The 19952-nt window shown below is 36.5% G+C and overlaps 1 protein-coding gene across 3 annotated transcripts in view; it reads right to left on the bottom strand.

The window, feature by feature from the left end:
* Positions 1-2489: 2489 nt before the first annotated feature.
* The window catches only part of PPP2R2A (protein phosphatase 2 regulatory subunit Balpha), a 41645-nt gene continuing 24182 nt past the window's right edge, over positions 2490-19952 (bottom strand). For 2 of the 3 annotated variants that reach the window (XM_067312242.1, XM_013954525.2), the window contains exons 3-10: positions 13074-13171; positions 8151-8316; positions 7420-7532; positions 6846-7023; positions 5694-5858; positions 4940-5109; positions 3967-4058; positions 2490-3583 (exon numbers count right to left, since the gene is read on the bottom strand). In XM_067312242.1, the coding sequence (XP_067168343.1) occupies positions 3304-3583; positions 3967-4058; positions 4940-5109; positions 5694-5858; positions 6846-7023; positions 7420-7532; positions 8151-8316; positions 13074-13171 (1262 nt within the window). In that variant the 3' untranslated portion in view covers positions 2490-3303. Of the gene's footprint in view, positions 3584-3966; positions 4059-4939; positions 5110-5693; positions 5859-6845; positions 7024-7419; positions 7533-8150; positions 8317-13073; positions 13172-13587; positions 13625-19952 lie in introns of those variants that run through there. The other variant, XM_067312243.1, reaches the window with a different exon arrangement.

Here is a 19952-nt window from a genome sequence, read left to right on the forward strand (position 1 = left end):
CAGCCCTTCTCCAAGAGAGGAGTCCAGCTTTCTGCTTATCAGCACCAACTCTAGGCCACGGACCTTGCCTATACTTCAGAATTGTACTAGCCAGATAAACAACTGCAGCTGAATATTGGCTGTTGCAAGTCTGTCTCATGGTGGTTTAATGTTTGTAATTTTGCAGGCAGTAAACTAACCACTTAAAACATCAAAATGGTAGTTTTTGTACTTAGGCAGTATCACTGGCTTCAAGAGAGACACTGTGGAACAGAACTCATTTTCTATGTTTGGTCCAGTATTCAAGGACTAACAATCCAACATTTGCATTGGTTTTACTGGGAGCTGGAAGAGACCACTAAAATTGGAATAGCTGCTTTTCTATAATTCTGTAGATGTTTGAAGAGGGCAGAATTACCTTAAAACCCACCACTTCCTCCCAGGTGTCTAGGAAAAGGTCCAGAAATAAAAAACATAGAAGGCAGTAAAATGGGGTATCATTCATCATGCAGTACAGGGGAGATCAGTAAAAATGCCTGTAAATAGAAGGTAGTAGGGAGAGAGGATAAAAAGCAACCTGACAAAAGGTGTTCTATGCATACTTTTTATTAATAAAATATAAGTTTTACAGCATATGTCAATGGACAGTGTGTTTAGAGAATTTTATCTAGTTGGATACTATGACACCACAGTCAGTAGCTGGTTTTGGTGAGGATAGATTAGACCTCAAGTGACATGCCAGGGATCACCACTACTGATAAAACAAAAACCTTTCCCAAAGACTAGCTTTTAAAAACCCTGAATCCATACCAACATGCACAGCTGAGGTCCAAGAGGCAGTTTTGCTTGAATGAAGTATTGCTAGAAGGCTGCACTTTGTTCTACATGAAGTCTACCTGTTCAGTTCTACATCATCTTCTCATCCTGGCTTCCCTTTGTGTCTGTGATAAGTAACTTTTCAGGTATTCAGTGCATCATTCAGGATATACAGATACACATGTAAGTAAAAGCAGCAGTCTTGATGCCATAACCCTCAATCTTCCCAGAATGGAAATAATTAAACCTATGCCCTTCTTCGCAAAACGGAGATGAATTTTACCAGCTCTGATGCTAAAGAAATGTCTAATTACCTCTTTGCCCTTGTGATAAGGTAGTGAATAAACCTTGGCCCTGATCCTGTGAACACCTATACACACAATTATTCAACAAGTTGTTTCCTTAACTATTTGGAAGTATATTCATTTGAATAAAATTAGTCACATGATATATAAGTAGGACTAGGGCCCAGAAGTGTATTCACCCATTCAAGTTGTTGTCCCAGGGGCTGGGAGGGGAAGGGGGCTGTTAAATTTTTGCAAGGCTAACAGGTGAAAAAAAGGTAAATTCCTTACAAAGGCTCATGGTCAGGCATGCATGTTACAAGACAGATACCGTATTTAAGAGAACCAGATGTAATAAATATTAGAATTTTTACATTTTTCAAACCACAGCACAAAAACTTAATGAAATTAAAGTGTTTGCAATAGTAGTCTTGTTAACAATCCCTAACCCAGCCATAATTTTACAGCAGAAACAGTATCTTAGTTGATCAAATAATGGAGGCATTATAATAACTACCTATAACTAAGCCACAGATAATTTAAATGTAGTTAACTGAAAAGTGAAAATCTTCCCAGTCAAGTTAAGTTCACTATGACTTAAAACTCCATTCTGAACATTTCCTTGAAGGAAAAGTAAACAGAAAAGCACAATTAGCAAAAACACCTGGAGGTAAAAAAAAACTCATGAGCCTTATAAAGCATCAGTATCTAGTTCATCTTTGGATAAGCCTTATTTGCTTAAGAGTTTAAATTGCTCAAATAACTATGAACACTTATTTCATGCAGCTTCTGTACTCCACGTATTTTCTGATCATTGCACCATTTTAAAGTTTCTGTAAGTGCAATAACTTTGCAAAGCCAAAAGCCAGGAGAAACACTTGCATGGTAAACTACATTTCCACTCAGTTACTGATAGCAATAAAATACAGAAAATAGAGCATCTCAGAATGCACTGTAGTAATTATCTATGTAATCACTTGATATCTTGTACTACATAACATCATACTGCTAGACAAGAATTCAAACAACTTTTTAAAAAGCTATGTGGGACTTCGTATTCTAAACGAGGCATTTAAGGTATTGTATCCTAAAACAAGGCATTAAATAAATCAGGATGAAACTAAGCATTAAAAAGATAGTCCCATAAAATGGATTTTAAACCTACAAATTCTATTCCCATTCCAACTTAAGCAATAGTTAAGAGAAAAAAAGAAAAAAGAATCTTTAAGGATTTTGAACAGTAACTGACCAGTTCAGACTATGGCAAAATCTGACAGCAGTTTATGGTTTTGCAAGGGAAGTGGTCAACACATACTAAGGCTGGTATTATTGTCATTCATGAATGAATGAATGCAGATACTTGTGAAATCCCTCCCTCTCTTCATTCCCATGAAAAATAATTAATACTGGTTAAAATCATTACAAAAAACATCTTTTTATTTTCATGCATCTAAGGTAAAACACAGAGTATTTGTATAAAGAGGTAGATTAAAAAAAGAAAACAGATTCTCCATTCTTTGTCACTTTTATTCAGTAGTTTGTTTTTCTCCTTATTTTCTTTTTTGGTGCCAGACATGGCAAGGAGTGATTACAGTCAACTGTTTATTAAAACATTTGTTGCAACACAGACCCCCTTTACCACTGACCCCAAACGGACCCATTTCATGTGCTTTATTTTGTTTTGTTTTTTTTTCTATACACCACCACCAGGGCTAGGTGGAGGGGGATAAAAGGGAAAGGGGGAGTCCAGGAGGCCAGAAGGAGGAGGAATGCTACAAGCCACAGCAAGAATGAGCTGTATTTAATAAAAAAGGGGGCCACAAATGATACAGTAATGAGGTTACACAATTAAATCCCATAGCATGATTGAAGGCTTTCCTTGTGTTTGACGTCATCACAATGGAAGGCATAAAAAGTGGAGTAAACCAATGTTGATACAGTCCAATCTAGTCCATTAGGCAAGATGGTGCAAGTAGTCATTTAAATTAAAAAGTGCCCTATCCTCACCTAAATGGCTAGCAGACATGGAGAAGAACACAGTGACAGATCAACAGAGCTTTCTCCATGTAGCTATAAAAATGTGTTGTCATATGGCACATTTTTAAACACTGGAAAGGGGTGCCATAATGGACCTCTCTCATTCTCTTTCGTTTACAGGTACAAATGCTAGATTCAACTATTTCAACTATGCAGGAAGTGGACTCTTCAGTTAGGAATGCCAAACCTAATTCATTTTGTCTTGAAATATATACAAGTTGTTTGTAGTAGCTACAGCAATGATATTTTCCTTAGGATGCCAGGCTGTGTGTAGAATCTTCTTGTTGAAGTCTAGGCTGTCGACACTAATTTCATCCTTCTTTCGCTTACCACTTGCACAAACTTTACGTGGCTTCAAAACCGTACGGGGTTTATTGTTTTCCCGTGATGCCTCTAAGGTGATGTCTCGCTTTGTGTTTCTGTCAAACATTCTGAAGAAATTGTTGTAAGATCCTGTCATGACAATGCTGCAGATGAAAGAGGGGAAAAGAAAGGAAGAAAGTAACAACACTGCATTTGAAAATAACCTCACCACTCTCTTCAGTTTTTAAGTGGCTGTAACATTTGTTTAATATTTTCACTCTAGCAAAGTGATGAATCTCTAATTTCTAGTCAAGTTCTACATCTATTTAGTGTACTAAAGCAATTCTCTATAATCCTAAACTACAATTATAATTTTGGGCTAATATACACATGCTCATGTCCTGAAGTACTATTATGATCCAAGCTAGTCCAAGAATAAAGAGACAGATATTTGAGGCCATGCTTCTCAAAATAGGCAAAATTTGAAAGGTCTTTTCCTCCCCAAATTAAAAAGACTTAAATGAATACAGAGAAGAATTAAACTTGCCTGTCTGATCCATTCCAACAGCATTCAAACTTGTCAAAAATGCAATCATTCTCATACAGTGAGCAAAGTTTACTTCTGAGGTATTCGTGCACCTGGAAAAAAAAATTAGTTGGATAAATTACAAACATGACATATTTGTAAAATAACCTTGATACATTCTGTTCCAAAATAGTTATACAACTGACACAACCATGTTTATCCCCTTACTCAGAGGAGCATACACAGCTCCCTCCTTTGACTGTATGGATAAAGAGCAAAATTAACAGATGCATGAATTAATATATTCTGCTCCACAGAATATATACTTGGGGTATATATATCACTTGGGGTGGGGAAAAATGCATCTCCAGAACTTGGCAACTCTTCTGAATGCTTTCCCTCTCTGAGCTTTCCCCCCTCTGTCATAATACATGTTATTTGCTTCATGCTAGGCAGCCTTCTTATTACTCTTTTTGATAGACACTTTAAGACTTCTAAATTTACTTCTTTATAAAAATCATGGTGCAGTGACTAATCATCTTCCTATGGATGGTGAAGAAACCTTCAGAAATTTTCTTATTAACTCACTTGAACACCACCACAGCAATTTTCAGTGTCAGCTGAAAACCAAACATCTCTTGCAAAGGAAATTTTTTGCTTCCCATTTCTCCAGGAAAGAACAGGTGAATATGAAGTCAGCTGAAGCCTCTAAAACAAACATGCTATCTTATGGCTGAAGAATACCTTTACAAATTCCCATCATCTAAGAGGGAGACTTTACATACCCAAACACAGGTTTTGGTTCTGCAAGCCACCTGCAAATAGCAAGACCCCCTGGCATAGTGTGGAACCCAGTCATCTTACTGATGCTTTGCCTGGACACAGTGGTCTATAGACAAAGATTCAATTGCTGGATCAAGATTATTAGCAAGACTCAGCCTCTTCAGAAGTTTGCATTTCTAGCCTATAACATTTTAACATTTTCACTGAATACCTGGTATGTTTCCACAGGTCTGTTTTCCATATTTAAATCCCAGATCTTCACTGATAGATAATCTCTAGTCATCATATATCGACCACTATGGCTAAATTTGACATCAGATATGGAGGAGATGATTTCAGAGAAGAATGATCTGTTGCTAGGATCTTCTGGTTCTTCAAACACTGTATAGAAATAAGATAGGCATGTGAAGAGGTATGTTCAAGTCTCTTCCAATACAAGACACACCTAAAAAAGTGAAAAAGTTTACAATAAATTTGCCATGGTGGGCTAGTCTTCCTATGCTACATACAATACCTCTCAGAGTGAAAGACTTGATACAATTGCCATACTCTGAAATGTTTTGTTTTAACAGTAAACCACGTCACCTACTAAATAAATGCAGTACTTGCTAACATTTTGAGGCTTCATTCATATATGTAAGACTTCCAGCAGAGGTACAGATCAAGCATTAAACCAAACTAGTGTTCTACCAGTTAAAGTCTGCAGGAAGCCATTCCTAGTCCTATTGTCTAGGCAGACTCCCCCATTTAAATTGCTTACCAGGTTAATCACTACTCTTACTCTGGAAAAATATGAATCTAACTTCTTAGCTAGGTTTTAGATCTATTTAATATACAAAAGAAACACAATATATATACAATTTTCTGTTTAATATTTTAGTATACACTTTATGGGTTGCTTAGTTCCATCTAACAGTAAAATATCAAATTCCACAAAAGAATGAACGCTGGAAGGCAGAACTCACATTTTGAATGTCTGTCACAGAGCGCTGATGCTCTCATGTCACAGAGTCGAATCGTTCCTTTACTGCTGCTGTATACAAATGTGTTACAGCTGTTTGGGTGGAACTCTGCAGCTGTTATCACCTCTGTCAGCTCTTCCATGTTGGCAGGCTTAATATCTACAATATCTACAGCATTTTGTTAAGAAATTTTCTCCAGTTTTCACAACACATTTCTCAGCTTTATAAATGTATTCCGTAATGCTTCTCCAAATCACCAAAATATCTGAAATAGCCAAAGAGAATTAAAAAAAATTTTGAAATTTGGAAGCAGGACAACACTTCTTGTGTCAAAGACTGTGTGGCCCAGTCACAAACTGGACAGAAACTGAAGTCCCACAATTTATCTAGAATGCAAAACTGAAACATTGCATTCCGTATCAATTTAAAGTTAATTCTTACAACAGCCAAAGCTTGCTTTTAATAAGCAAGCTAAATATTTTGCTACACTTCAGCACTAAGTAATTCTGTAGTAGTACGTCACCCAAATTTTGCCAGGTAGAACCTTATTTTGCTTAAATTTTAATTTTATTACTAGATTATAAAGAAGGCATGTGTGATATTTGCTCAGGATCCTAATGATTTATTTGTTCACAAATCTTTGTTCCCAGTAATGGGGCTGAATACATATTACTGTAATCCTACAGCCTACAACATTCTAAGGGGCACAGATGAGAGGGGACGAGGTTAAAGGTTAGAACATAAAAAGGAATGAAAGTGTTACAGATACTAAGTTGAGATAAGGATAAGGGAGGGCACTGCTTCTGTCAGACTTGTTTCTTACTGAAAGTCAAGACCATTTTCTCAAGACAGTTTACTGTAATGTTGCCTTCCAAAACTGCTCGTCTAACGTGAAACCTTAAACTTTTCCACTTTAAAAATCCATGCTGTGAAACAACATGTTTTTTCAACATGCAAATAACCAGTTCTGCTTATATTGCCTAAAGGAATCGTGCTGAGCTCCCATTCCAGAAGTAAAAGTCATTAGAACTGCTACTGAGAAATAACCAGGAAATGGAGAAACATGCTATACAAAAACTCATGAAAGAAAAAAAAATCCAGCAGGCTTTTTTTGTGACCCAATGTTTCCATCATAAAACAATGCAAAAAAGATACTAAAACTTCTGTCTGTAATTTCTAGGTGCCACAGATTAATCCGCAAGTCATCTGCAGATAAGTATGTTTCATAATCACTATTAATGGAGATGGAATTGATGTGATACGTGTGAGCATTGGCAAATATTCTTCGTGGACTAGCTTCAACCATGAGGTCCATGGGCCTGAATACTGGCACCTGCAAAATACAAAGCAATGTGAAAGTTTGAGATGCAAATGTACTACAAACACATGCGCATTCATGGAATCAGTCATACAATACACCAAGCTGATGAAGAGATCTCAAAATCAATGCAAATAAATGTCTGTCAGCTGGGGTTCTGGGTTACATCACAGAAAATGTGAAGTTAACCACCTAGCGAGGCAGGACCCAGACAAGTTTCCCACTAAGCTACAGGGTAACCTATGTGCCTCAGGGGGAGGGGGGGGAGGAAAGGAAAGGAAAGGAAAGAAAAGAAAAAAGAAAAAAAATCACTTGAGTGTGTCCAGCTTACTCTTCACACACTAAAATACTCACTCACCTGGCCTCAAATGGGAACAGTGATGGCTAATTCACACAGAATGAACTACTCACCCGTAGTGTTGTAACTGTAGTAGGATCCCTATACCGTCCATCTTCTTCCTTTAAATTATAACCCTCTGGTCTTTTGTCCCTTTCACTGATCTTCCATAACTTTATTGTTTTATCTGAAATGAAACAGCCACACAGGTTCAAATCAAAGCTCTAACAAAAACATTATTAGTCTTCACAACTGATATTCTTTGATGCGTAGCCTTCAAACAAGACAAGACCACCTACTTGTACCAACAAAACAAAACTGAAAAACTAGTGCTTGGAAATACGAACTTCATTTCGATAGAAATATTGCTTCATCTCAAAATTACAAAAATAAAACAGGACAAGATAAAATACTTTAAAGAGACCTCCTCCACAAAACTACTATACCAAATTTCAGTTAGAATCAGGATTATTACAAATGACCATTATAAGCTCTCACAGATGCAGTTATACACATATGAAGATACTGAATGACAGTTCAGCTACGTTTCTTTGCTATAAAGCAATCAAATCAAGAAATCACTAATATACTGCTCCATGTTGCAGGAATTTTGTATCTATATTAGAAGGAACAGCAGCATATTTAAACAGCATGACTCTCGTGTAGGCAAATCCTTAGATACTTGCATTTAAAAATAACTTGTTACCAAATCTTTTGGAACAGGGAAGGATTAGACAAACTCCTAATAACGAACCTAGTTAATATTAAATTTTGCACATTCACATACGGTTAAGTCATAACTTACCGTTTGTAGACAATAGAAACTGAGCAGCATTTTTCTGGGGTAACCACCTAATTTTGTTGATCTTCTCTTCAATTTCTAAACTTTTCAAGTAGTCAAACTCTGGTTCATGGCTTTGAAAGGTACTGTAAACATTGTATTCTCCCCTACTGTGAGACTGGGTTTTGTTCTAAAAAGAGAATTAAATGATCAGGATATTATATGCAGTATACACAATACTTTGCAAGGGCTGCAGGCAGAGGACAGAACTAGGTATTTACACAGCATGTACATTGGCAGGTGGCTAATTAGAATAAAAAAAATGTTAGACTTCTGAATTCTATTATTGCCTATGCCAGATTTACTGCAAGTATCCTTTGTTTTACAACTTGCTTTATTTTTAAAAGCCTGCAGAACAGAGAAAATAAGAATCATCTATTTTGCAAGAACTTGATGAGAATTTCTACTATTTTGGTTAAGAAAGCACCAAAGAAACAGTTACTGTGGCAGCTCTTGATTCCTAGAATTTCCAGAAACTCCCCTCAGCCATATGAATAATTATCACACACATCTACAGCACATTCACTTTCCCTTCTTGTATTAATTCAAAACGGCTGAAATTACAAACTGACTTTTCACCTAAATATTCTAGGCATGAATGTTTTGGTAAGGGGTTTTTGTTCTGTGTTTTTGTTGTTGTTGTTTAAAACCCCAAAATCTGTATTATTCTCTCATCTTTAATTAATCTCATCTCAGTTTCCTCAGGAAGACACTCTCCAACAGAAACATAGCCACACATAAGACAAACCTACTCCGTGGGTAAGCCCAGGTTGCTAGGCACACCATGGGAATCCCACATGTAACCACTAAGTTTATACAAGCAGTATGCAATTCTAGTTTGTAAACTCCTCAATCCCTGAAAATTTCTTATCTGTTTTTAAGGAGCCTTCTTTCTTCCTTCTTATTCTGCAAATGAGGGGGTGGGGTGGGGGAAACACATCTCAGCTCAATACATGTTTGACATTAGAAGTCATACCTGCAATTAACCTAAGGATGGAAGAATTGTTTGGAAAAGTGAAAAAACACCCTAACTTGCATATTTCCTCTTTTTTCTAAAAGCTGTGCTTTAGGCAGTGGCTTCCTAGCACCAGTATTGCACTGCAGGGACTATGAACCTTAAATTCCCTCCAACGGGTATGGTGACAGAGAAAAAAAATGGAACCATTTCTGAAACTGCTCACTAGGTGCAACTGAAATCGCTTCAAGCCTCATTGTGTGATACATGTTCCTGTCCCATGCATTTCAAGAGGTTGCACCATCAGATGCCTTTCTTGTGATACATTCTTGACGAGGGACCTTATTCCTTCTTTTATATGTCTCACGTCCATCCATCCATTCATTTCATCTCCTAATACCTCACTAAAACATACTTCTTGATATGATCCTTGCTAGCCCACATTTGTCACATTCCTTGCATCATATTCTCTTGCTTCACACCCTTATATTAATGGCTGGCAGGAATTCATACATTTTACAATAAGCTGTGGGGGAGGGGAAGGGGAAAGGAAGAAAAATGCCTTAGAAATAAAATTTGGCACTAGAATATTGTACCACACCTATCAATTATACCAACTTTCCCACCCTAGAGAACGGAAGGAACTTTGTTCTGAGTTTCAGTAAGACCTAACAAGTTAAGCAGGGTCACTACATTGAATAGGAGACTTCCAAAGTAAATCTATTGTGCTTTAGGAAATGCTGGTCATGATTCAGTGTTCTTTCCTTCAACTCAGCACTCACCATAATGATTCAGCCTTAAATATACTTCTTGTGTATTCTAGTAAAACTATACAGGACTAGACAGTACAATAATATATGAAATTCATCCCTGGGATGAAAAGCAAGACTTAAGCCATTGGATCATCCTATGGGACTCAAAAAAAATCAAAACAAGAAGAGGTGTTGGCCCAAGTACCTTACATTAAATTCCAAATTAGGTAATTACAGGCTGCGTATGCAAATTCCTCCTTCAGTTTCAATTAGATACAGTATTCATTTCCTGCCTTAGTCTTATGTAATGTTACTTGCTTTACGTTGCAGAACAGCTGCCACATTCCACCCCAAAGGTGGCAGTATTTTAGTAGTGAGTAAAGTTACACACGCTTGTATAACTCTACATAAAGAGCAATTGTATTTTAGTGGTTTTCTTCCTGTATGTACAGCTTGCAAAGCACTTTGGAATGCAACATGATGGAAGGTGGTACATGAATCCACCCAAAATACTAAAAAAAATATATATTTATTTAGATAGATAGATAGATAGCCTTGTAGATAATTTTACACATAAAAGTTGCTGTAGATAGTCATGCCTATGGCACAACCACCTAATGAGTGAGGGAATACAGTTCCCATGGTTCATTCCCTAAACACTGAGGAGGTCAATTTATGCCAAAACCAATTGTGAGACTGAATCTGAGGACCCAGATGGTCCTTACTAGACCCAAATTCCCAGATGAAGACAGCATAAGAGCCATGGGTTATGCATCAAAAATTTGAGGAGTCAGTTATTAAAAGACAACCCACTTGAAAAGATGCAATTAGCTATTTAAACCTTTAGCTAAATTAAGAAGTATATGATTCTTTAAAGGATCCTTAAAGGAGGCAAGCTAAAGCCCAGAATTTAAGAAAGCAAAAGGTTGTGCCTGATTTTAAACTAGGAAGATAATAGTAAAGATACCATGTATATTATGTTAATCTCAAAGCCTAGCCAAAGACACTTTGTGTGAAGCTAGTCAGTCAGGCAAACCCCACTAGATGGCACCAACTGACCAGAATGGTTTATGTGCAAGGACAAGTTGCTGCTGCTACATAAGCAGGAAGAGTGTACCAAGGAGCTCTTCCTGGGAACTGTGCAATTCTTGTGGTTTAGGATTTTTAGAATCTGGACTAAATGAAACACTGAAGAAGGAAGTAGCAGCATGACTTTTCTAGGCAATGAGATGACAAAATTGCCTTTTTACCCTCTCTCTAAAATAAATTCTAATCAAGTCTGCTTCTAAAATGTGGCCTTAGTTAAATCCACCACTCCATCTCAGCTTTCCCACCTTTAAAGTGGGAGTAGAGACCCTTCACTGGTATCAGGAAGGCTGTCTGTAAAATTCTGCAGTGAACAAAAAGGTATAAAATGAAAAGATGTCCTTAGTACTATAACCTAACTGGCTTGCTGTAGTAGGGAAAGTTTTAAAAAATTCTCACATGATTTAGAAGATTACAATAGTTTTCATCACATTTGGAAGCTGTGCTCCTAGTTCCCTTTGGCACTGCAATGTCTTGAAATGCCCTGAAACTAACAAGAAAGCTTAAAATGGACTTCAGAACTTCCCTAAATTCTTCCTGAAATTTTATCTTTGGTTCACATACAGATAATACTAAATGGATTCAGTTCTCAGTAGCTTTTATCTCTGATTTTAGTATTAGCTGAGCTACTCATTGCATAAAACATCCTATAAAGAATTAGAAAATATAGCTTCAAACTTGCATCTCAAAGTGTCCCACAAAAATAAAAAACAGAAAATATTTAGTAATTTCTCACGATAAAAAACACAAATTGCTTTGGTTGTCAGTCAGATTAATAATAAGCCTTGCTATCGCTTATACACAAATACTAATATTGATTGCTATTTTAATATGAACACAGTAGCTTCCAGTATTAAAACCATCTAAAGACACAATAGATAGTGACCTGTTTTATCCTCTGAAGTCTGAACAAAAGATTAAAGCAAGAGATGCTGTATTTTGCTGAGGAACAGAAATAAGCCTATTTTATTGGACAGTCATTTCTAATTCAGTTTTGAGGAAAATGCACTACTTGTGTAAACATACATGTAAACATGAAAGCCAGGTCAGCAAGTGTGCAGAAAAACAAGTTTACTTTCTAGAACAAGAGATGGAGGAATTCTGTACCTGATGCAGAGATGGGATGCATCAGAGAAATGCAGATCTCATGGGGGACAAAAGCTGTAATCAGTTAGTATATTTACAGCATAAATTAAAAGTAAATACATTGAATGCAGCAATTCAAACTGTTTATATTCACTACAAAGGGATGCAGACCCATTCCACAAACGTACTTTCAGGGAAGCAGGGGAAGAGGGAAAGATTTGTGAAGGCACTGATGTTTACTAGTTTTGACTCCTCTATACTGAAAATTACTTTCCTTCAATGTTTTTCACTGCTGTAGTTAGAATTATGTACTAAATAATACTACCAACAAATACTCTTCTGTATAAAAGACAAAGCAGTTAGTAGTAGCTAGTTTGAATGTTAACTTCAAATATGAGCACAAGGAGTGCGAACACAAAGAAAAACTCCAGCTCCTCCTCAAAAACAGCATGAAGGATGCAGTCCTATAATTTTTAAAGACAACTCCCCCTAGCACTATGACTTGCATGTGATACATTTTAACTAGCAGAAAAATCTTAGATCCTTTAAAGGAGTCGATGTTGACAAAGCCTTAAACTATTTTACCCAATTTATCTCAGGATGGAAAAGGACATCTTAGGGCACAGTTACATACTCATGTAAGGCCAGTTCTCCCAACTACAGAGAAATCTGAAATAATAATCACTGCCAAGTAAAGTGTCATTAAATAACCACTTATAGCCTTCCCGAGGTCTTCAGGTGTCCCATCGCACCCCCATTTTTATTTTCACTTTAGCTGTGGTCTAGACATTGCTTAAAGGCTGGCATCTTACAACTGAAGTCATTTCTAACAATGTCACCAAGTTTTCAATAATTAATTTATTTTAATTTTAGAATTTTAGTCACTCATTACACAGGCATACAGTTTTTGTAAAATTTGTTATAAAATAAAATCATCTTCATCTTTAAACAGAAAATGAATGGGAACAGAGGAAAATATTTAATATACTTTAAGTACTTAGCACTCACCTCCTGCTCCTGTTGAAAGATGACAACTCTACCTCCTTTGTCTCCTGTTGCTAGTAACTCTCCAGAATGGTTAAATTCTACCGTAGAAATTATATCCGCTGCACAGGAACAAGGATAAACACCACAAGTTAATTCTCCTTCTAAATATTAAATGACCAAGAAAGTTATGATTAAGTAAAAAGAAAATTAATACTTCAATTGCCTTAAAGTACTTGCATTATAAAACACAAACAGAAGTTTCTCTAAAAACATGGAGCATTTTAAAATGATATACATCTGAAAAATCAATTACCAGTTTGCGGCACCAGAAAGAGTTACAAGTTCAGTTTGTTCACTGAATTATTTTGGAGGGTTTGTGTGTGTGTACGCACACGTATTGTACCTTGGTTTTCTCTGTTCTTTCTCGATAGAACTGGACACATGCTCATTACCCATCTGATCTCAAAGGTGGTGTGTGCCCTCCCCCCACCCTTTAAGGGCTCTATACACATTTGAGAACTTAGGCAAAACTTACTAGGGTGGAGATGTTCAGACATCACTGTCTAAGGAATGCAAGGAGGTGGAACAGAAACAGCTACAAAAAATTAGAATTTGAGTTCAGACTGACTCCAAAAAAACCTTCAGTACCATTTTTTCTGGATGAGGAAGGTTTATGTTACTACAAATATTTTTATATGAGTGTTTATACTAAATGTGAATATATATACAAAAAAAACAGTCATGTCTAATAACAAATTGATCTGTTTATACAGTGAAAATGGATTTTGCAAGATAAAAAGGACAAATGACATTCAGCTCAAGCACACCAATTTACGTTTTCAAACATATACCTCATGCTTTCAGATATTCACATCAGAAGAAGGACCATTCTTTGAGCACCAGCTTCATCAAATTGTAATTGTTCTTGCAAGAACATCTATAAAAATCTAATTTTCAGGAGGAGGAAGTACCTAAGATTTTTACACATGCAAGTCCAGGCTATTTTGCCTTCATTCTTAGACCAATGCAGATAAGCAACATATCTAAGTTTTCTGTTGGATGGTTTCTTCATTCCCTTTTTTTAGAGTTCAAAAAAAAGCGAGTCCAGTACTTGCTCTACAAACTGAAAGCTACTACTAAACAAAAGACACTGTCTGAACTTAAACAGGTACTACTCTGCAGCATATCAGGAAAGCATCTTATTATAGATAGCAGTAGAGTTATTTCATTTTGAAGTGATACAAGTAAGTTTTCCTCTTATTTATTTAAATACCACAGTGAAGTTTACATCATTCTTGGGCTGTCCCAAACATGGGCGGTGGCCTCCAATGACATTAGCAAGCTGTTCTTTTCCAGTAACTGCATTACACAGCAGCTAGAAGCACAAATGTCTGTCTCAAAACTGCACAATGCAAAGACAGCCTAGACAAGCAGGCCAAACTCTGCTGCAAAATCCTCAGAGGCAAAAGATGCAGAGTCAGATTCTTGGCATGAATAGTTATATACAGCTTAGTTCTGTTTTTTAATACACAGTATAGACAGCCACAGAACAGAGGACAGATACGAGTTTATCCTATCACAGTCAAGCCTATCATGATTATACAGAACTGCAGAAACACAAACAGGCTGAAATTTCTCGAAGAACATAGTGTTAAGTGCATAAATATCATGTAAGCTTGTGTGCAAATATACCAGTGTCCAGATCACACATAGAAAACCTCAGTCTCCGAGTGCACTTAAACATACATTTTTTCCCCCTGGAAAATTACTGTTGCTTCGTACATTCATTCACATATTTGTGAAGATGAAATGATTTCTCTCTCACATCTATAAGATTTAAAATGCAGACCATTTAGATGAAGATATGGCATTCAATGCGTACCTTTCACAGGTGAACACAGTATAGACACAACATACAAGTAAACAAATTCAATATACAACATACATACAACAAAAGTGCAAACCAAGCAGCCTAATTTTGACTGTTCCATACAATGCAAGCCATGTTGTTGTAATCCTATGACAGGAGGCCTTGAGAGAGTTATCAAATAATTTAAGAAAAACAAGATAAATCATCTTTCAATAGTGAGAAGTTTACAGCAAAATAACTATTTTAAAAACATGTTCAGAAAGGTAACACTGCAAGCTAAGCCAGTCTTAGAATGGAGATAACAGGGCAATTCATCAGCAGATCTAAGCAGTGTGTGTGTGGGGGGGGGGGGAGGGCAGCAAAGAAGAACTGGCCATAAAAATCTAAACACAGAATAGATGGATAAATTCATCATAGTACTCATTTGATTGATGAAAGTCACTCAAAAGTTTTATAATGTCAGAAGCCTTAGGCGTGAAGCCTAATTACTGCAATACACAGCAACAGCAAAGAAATTTTACATTAAGGAATAAATAGTCAATTTTCTGAAGTCTGCTGATTTAATATATTCTGTATTTAATAGTTACACAAGTCTCTTATATAGCAGAAAGCTAACCACTTGCCAACTTTTCCTCAACAGTTCTAGACAGTCTTGTTTTTTGCATTTTTATTTTAACTTTCAAAATCACTCCTTAAACACTGTATTTCATTCAGCCTGAAGTAGGCCTTCCAGTCCAAATGCTCTCTCACCTTGATTTTTATTTCTAATACTTCAGTGGCTTGTACATATGCACAAAGCTCGATATCAGTGATCTGTAAGTTGATGCAGCTCCTGTTTTTGTACCTTAGCTGCATGAACCTCCATCAGTGAATGAACTTTCAGCACTAACATCCCCACACCTCCAAGATAAAAACAGCATGCTCAGTTAGAGGTAGCAAGGGACTTAAACTCTTCAATGCCTGATCAGCTATCTAGAAGATAATTTCAAGTACTTGGACTGATTTTATTTTAAATTAAAAAATGCATTCCTTTTTAGCAATCACATCAGAAAATTACTATTTCATTTTTAAACTAAAGATGCATCTATAGATCCTAGTGTGCCTTCTATACTGTAAGCCTTAACAGCTCCTTCTCCAAGGACAAAATAAGTGTGCTAAAAAATAGGCAGAAAAATGCTTTCTTATTAACTAATCTCAATATAGGGTTGAGATGCATATTTTATACAAAATCAGTACAGAAAGCAAAGCAACCAAACATTTTAAATCCAATAACTCACCATTAAAAATATTGTATTCCCATACCTTGGTCAAAGAAAGAGACAGACATCAAGGCACTGGTGTTCAACTGGGCGGATTTAATAGTGTTTGAGAATTGACAGGGGAAGCATTTCATCTTCCGCAGTGCACTGATTCGCTTGTTTATTCTCATCTGTATTAACACTCTTGTTGCCAAATAAAATGAATGTTAGCCTTTTCCTTCAAATGGTAACTAGAATTCCAGTGATAAGTACACGTAGGGTGATTTTAGTCCTTCAGTGCTGCAACGGGCAAAAGAGCATCTATAGAATGCACTGCCTTCTCTCTGCCTCCTCCCTTTTGTGCATGCTATTTTTTGCTACAGTCTCTAGGTGGGAGCCTTGCAAACACAGAGGGCTGCTCTCACTGCCCAGGAGCAGTGAACGATACCTTCCATAAGCAAACAGCACGAGGGAGGAATATCTGAGCAAGCAGCAGATAATAGGTGATCTATTGTCACTAATGCCAGTGGCTTTAAGAAATATGAGGCATTCTAATATTTACTGCAGAGTTCATTTCAATGCCCTCCTCTTCAAGCACCAGTGTTGGAGATAAGCAACCATCAGAACCTTATCTGATAACCATACCCCTCACAGGATATGGTTAGATCAGCATTACCTGTTAACAGACTTGCACAAAGTTACTGAATGAATATGCAGTACCCATGCCTTGAGAAACCAGATCTCTCTCTCCCCTCAAGTGTCTTGAAACATCTTTGACACCAAGATGATGAAGTTTGACATTTCAAAGCACCAAGATTTTAAAACACTACAGTGCAACATCAGACACATGATGAAGACCAGTCTGGCAAAAAAATAAAACAGGATGTATGGAAATGTACATCTACATTCCTGTAGAGTACTTATATACTTAATAGTACTCCTATAGAGACTACTGGAATACTAAATTTAATCACTCCTACAGATGGGGAAACCAAAATAAGAAGAAGAAGAAAAAAACGCAACTTTAAAAAGGTTTCTTTAGAGATCATTAACTTAATTTTTCTGAAACCTGATTTTGTGTCTTGCCCACAGGGCAGCTTGATCCTTTGACACCAAGCAGCATCTGACATCTCAAAGTAACAGAAATCCCTTCCTTTCTTGAAGAGCTTTTACTCCCTGTAAGTAGGCTCTTCTCTGGAGTAAAACTACTATAACCTTTCCAAACAGATATGCTCACAGGCAAGTTTCTATTAAAAACTTCATAGTTTTACTATGCAGATATACTGAATTAGGACATTATGTTAATACACTACAACATAACAATTCAAACTGGATTATTAGGAGAACTTATCAAAGACAGCATAATTTTTATATTCCAATGTCTGTAATAGATAATTTCCATTGCTTATACATCAAAGTCACATGGAATCAAGTACAGGAAGGATAACATGTTCTATCAACATTTCCATTATCATGTAAGCATTACTGATAGGGAAAAAAAATCAAAATGGAAGAAGAGCTGACAATTTTAGAGAGTCTTTTGGGGGTAATGAGAAATAGCAGTTTTAAGTAACTAGAGAAATAAAGCTTGCCGAAATGAACTCTGTCAGTAGAGAGTCAAAACAAACACCTGAGCTGAAGAAAATCTAACAGAGGTCACCATAGCTCAGCAGCTCCAGACAGAGAACAAAATGATAGTTTACTTTTTAGAAACTAGAATTCTCTCTGATTTTGCAGTAAAAGGAGAGCTTCAGGTTCCTGTCTCTCCATGCTTACTATGGAAAAACTAGTCTGTCTTGAATCTAGTGAAGATAGTGTTGTTATGACCCTGAGGTAGTCTTGATTTCTATTTAAGCACTTAAAAGTGAAGATGCATCATTAAAACAATACATAACAAGCTCAGAGCAACTTTTAAAAGTAAAGATTATGTTTATAAGAAAAAGCAAACTTGAAAGCAGTTGCAAGAAACTAGCATGTAGCTTCTGTATCTGGGAGAACTGTCTGGAGGTTTTGAGGACTCCTGGGAGAGCAGACTCTGCCCTGTTCACATGTGGAAATAGGTCAGTGCCCAGAAGCCTCTTTTTATGGTTCTATAGGATATTTAAGATCATTGGCTCCGTTCAGCTGTACTCTTTTGTTTCTTTGAAGTAGTGGTACAGCTCTGATGTAGTTCTGTGTTTGATTCACCCGCTGGAAAACACTTTCACTAGACATACATGCACAACAAAAATAAATGGACTTTGGGTTGTGCAGATTTTTTTTCTTTTACCATTATTGGAAGTATTTTTTAATAGTCTCAAAAGTTTTAAATGTCTTCAAGAGGGACAAATATCAACATGATCATCACCAATGCAGAAAAAGCTGCAATTCTTGTTACCTAGGAAATTTATTCTTTTACAGTTGTTTTATTAATATATTTCATTTTAGTAGTAAGTGCACATAAGGGTTTAAGCATAAAAAATGGCTTCTGTGGCAATAACACCACCTGGAACTTGCATTTTGCTGTGCTTCCAGTCCCGTAAGATACATCCACCAAAGCTATAACATCTCTGAAGCATCAAGATGCACCCCCAGAAAGTATAACCATTCACAGTCTTGGTTGGTTTGATAACAGAACAGCTGCTTCTTGACATGTAAAAGGTACTTAAAATCTAAAATAATCCCAAAAGCAACTCCAAGATCCTCTGTAGAAAGGTCACCATGTCAGGCAGAATTCAGATGATATGAAAAACAGAGGCTCTGGGCCAGAGGATGAGATGACTGATTTCGATGAGAACAGGCAGACTACGCTGTTCAGAGAATGGTCAATAAATGCCTCTGACACACCTGAACTGCTTTTTTCCCTCTAAAGCAAAATGCTGCTTGAAATACAAAACTCACTGACAGACGCTGAAAAAAATTTTCACATTCTGGGGGCCTTCCACACTTTTCAGTGAATGTATGAATGCTGAACAAGAATCACACATGCAAAAATCACGAGTAAATTTTCAGAAATAATTAGAGAACGGGTTGTGCTGAAGTTTTCCCCCTGTTGACAAGCCTATGGAAAATGGGAATGAAACAGCTTTATCAGTCCAAACAAGCAAAGAATACTTTAATTCAATGACTTAGTTCCAGAAGGCCTACTGTGAACCTGAAATGCAATTCTATATTAAATTTGTTTCTAATAATAGAATAAAATGTATTTTATTAGTGGAGAAACCTATCTATTTTAATGTACAATGAACTTTATATAAACTTTGCTTATAAAACAGTCTTGGTAAGCAAAACATGTCACCTACTCTACAGCAATAAGTCAATCATGGCAGTTAACAAAGAGTGTCTTTATTTCACCAGACCTAAAAGGTTTCTGTGCAAGTTTTTGGAATCATGTTGATCTGCTGCCTAAGCAGAGAGTAAGTAAATCAGTATGTTTACACAAGTGGAGTAATCTGATGTTTCCAAGGACTGAACAAAGAATCATAGTATTTGAAAACATTTTGGTTCTTCTTCATTGTTTATACACCTTCCCAGTGGCTCAAATTACCATTTCTGGAATTTTCTAAAAAAGCAACTGAAACAAATCCCTTCCATAATGTATAGCAGATTTCTTATAGGTTGATAATTCTCTTTTAAGAAGTAGGAGTAAAAAATAAACTATCCACTGACCTGATGTGGATGCCACTTTCTCAGTTTGCCAGCCTTCAGTATGTAAGAAACTATTCTGAACAAAATAAACATCAACTGATCATCCCATGAAGATTTCGGGAACTGCCTGGATTGGGAAAACTTCAAGACACCAATTAGGATCAT

Source organism: Apteryx mantelli, chromosome 29 (genome assembly GCF_036417845.1).
Source record: "Apteryx mantelli isolate bAptMan1 chromosome 29, bAptMan1.hap1, whole genome shotgun sequence".
NCBI classification, from domain to species: Eukaryota; Metazoa; Chordata; class Aves; order Apterygiformes; family Apterygidae; genus Apteryx; species Apteryx mantelli.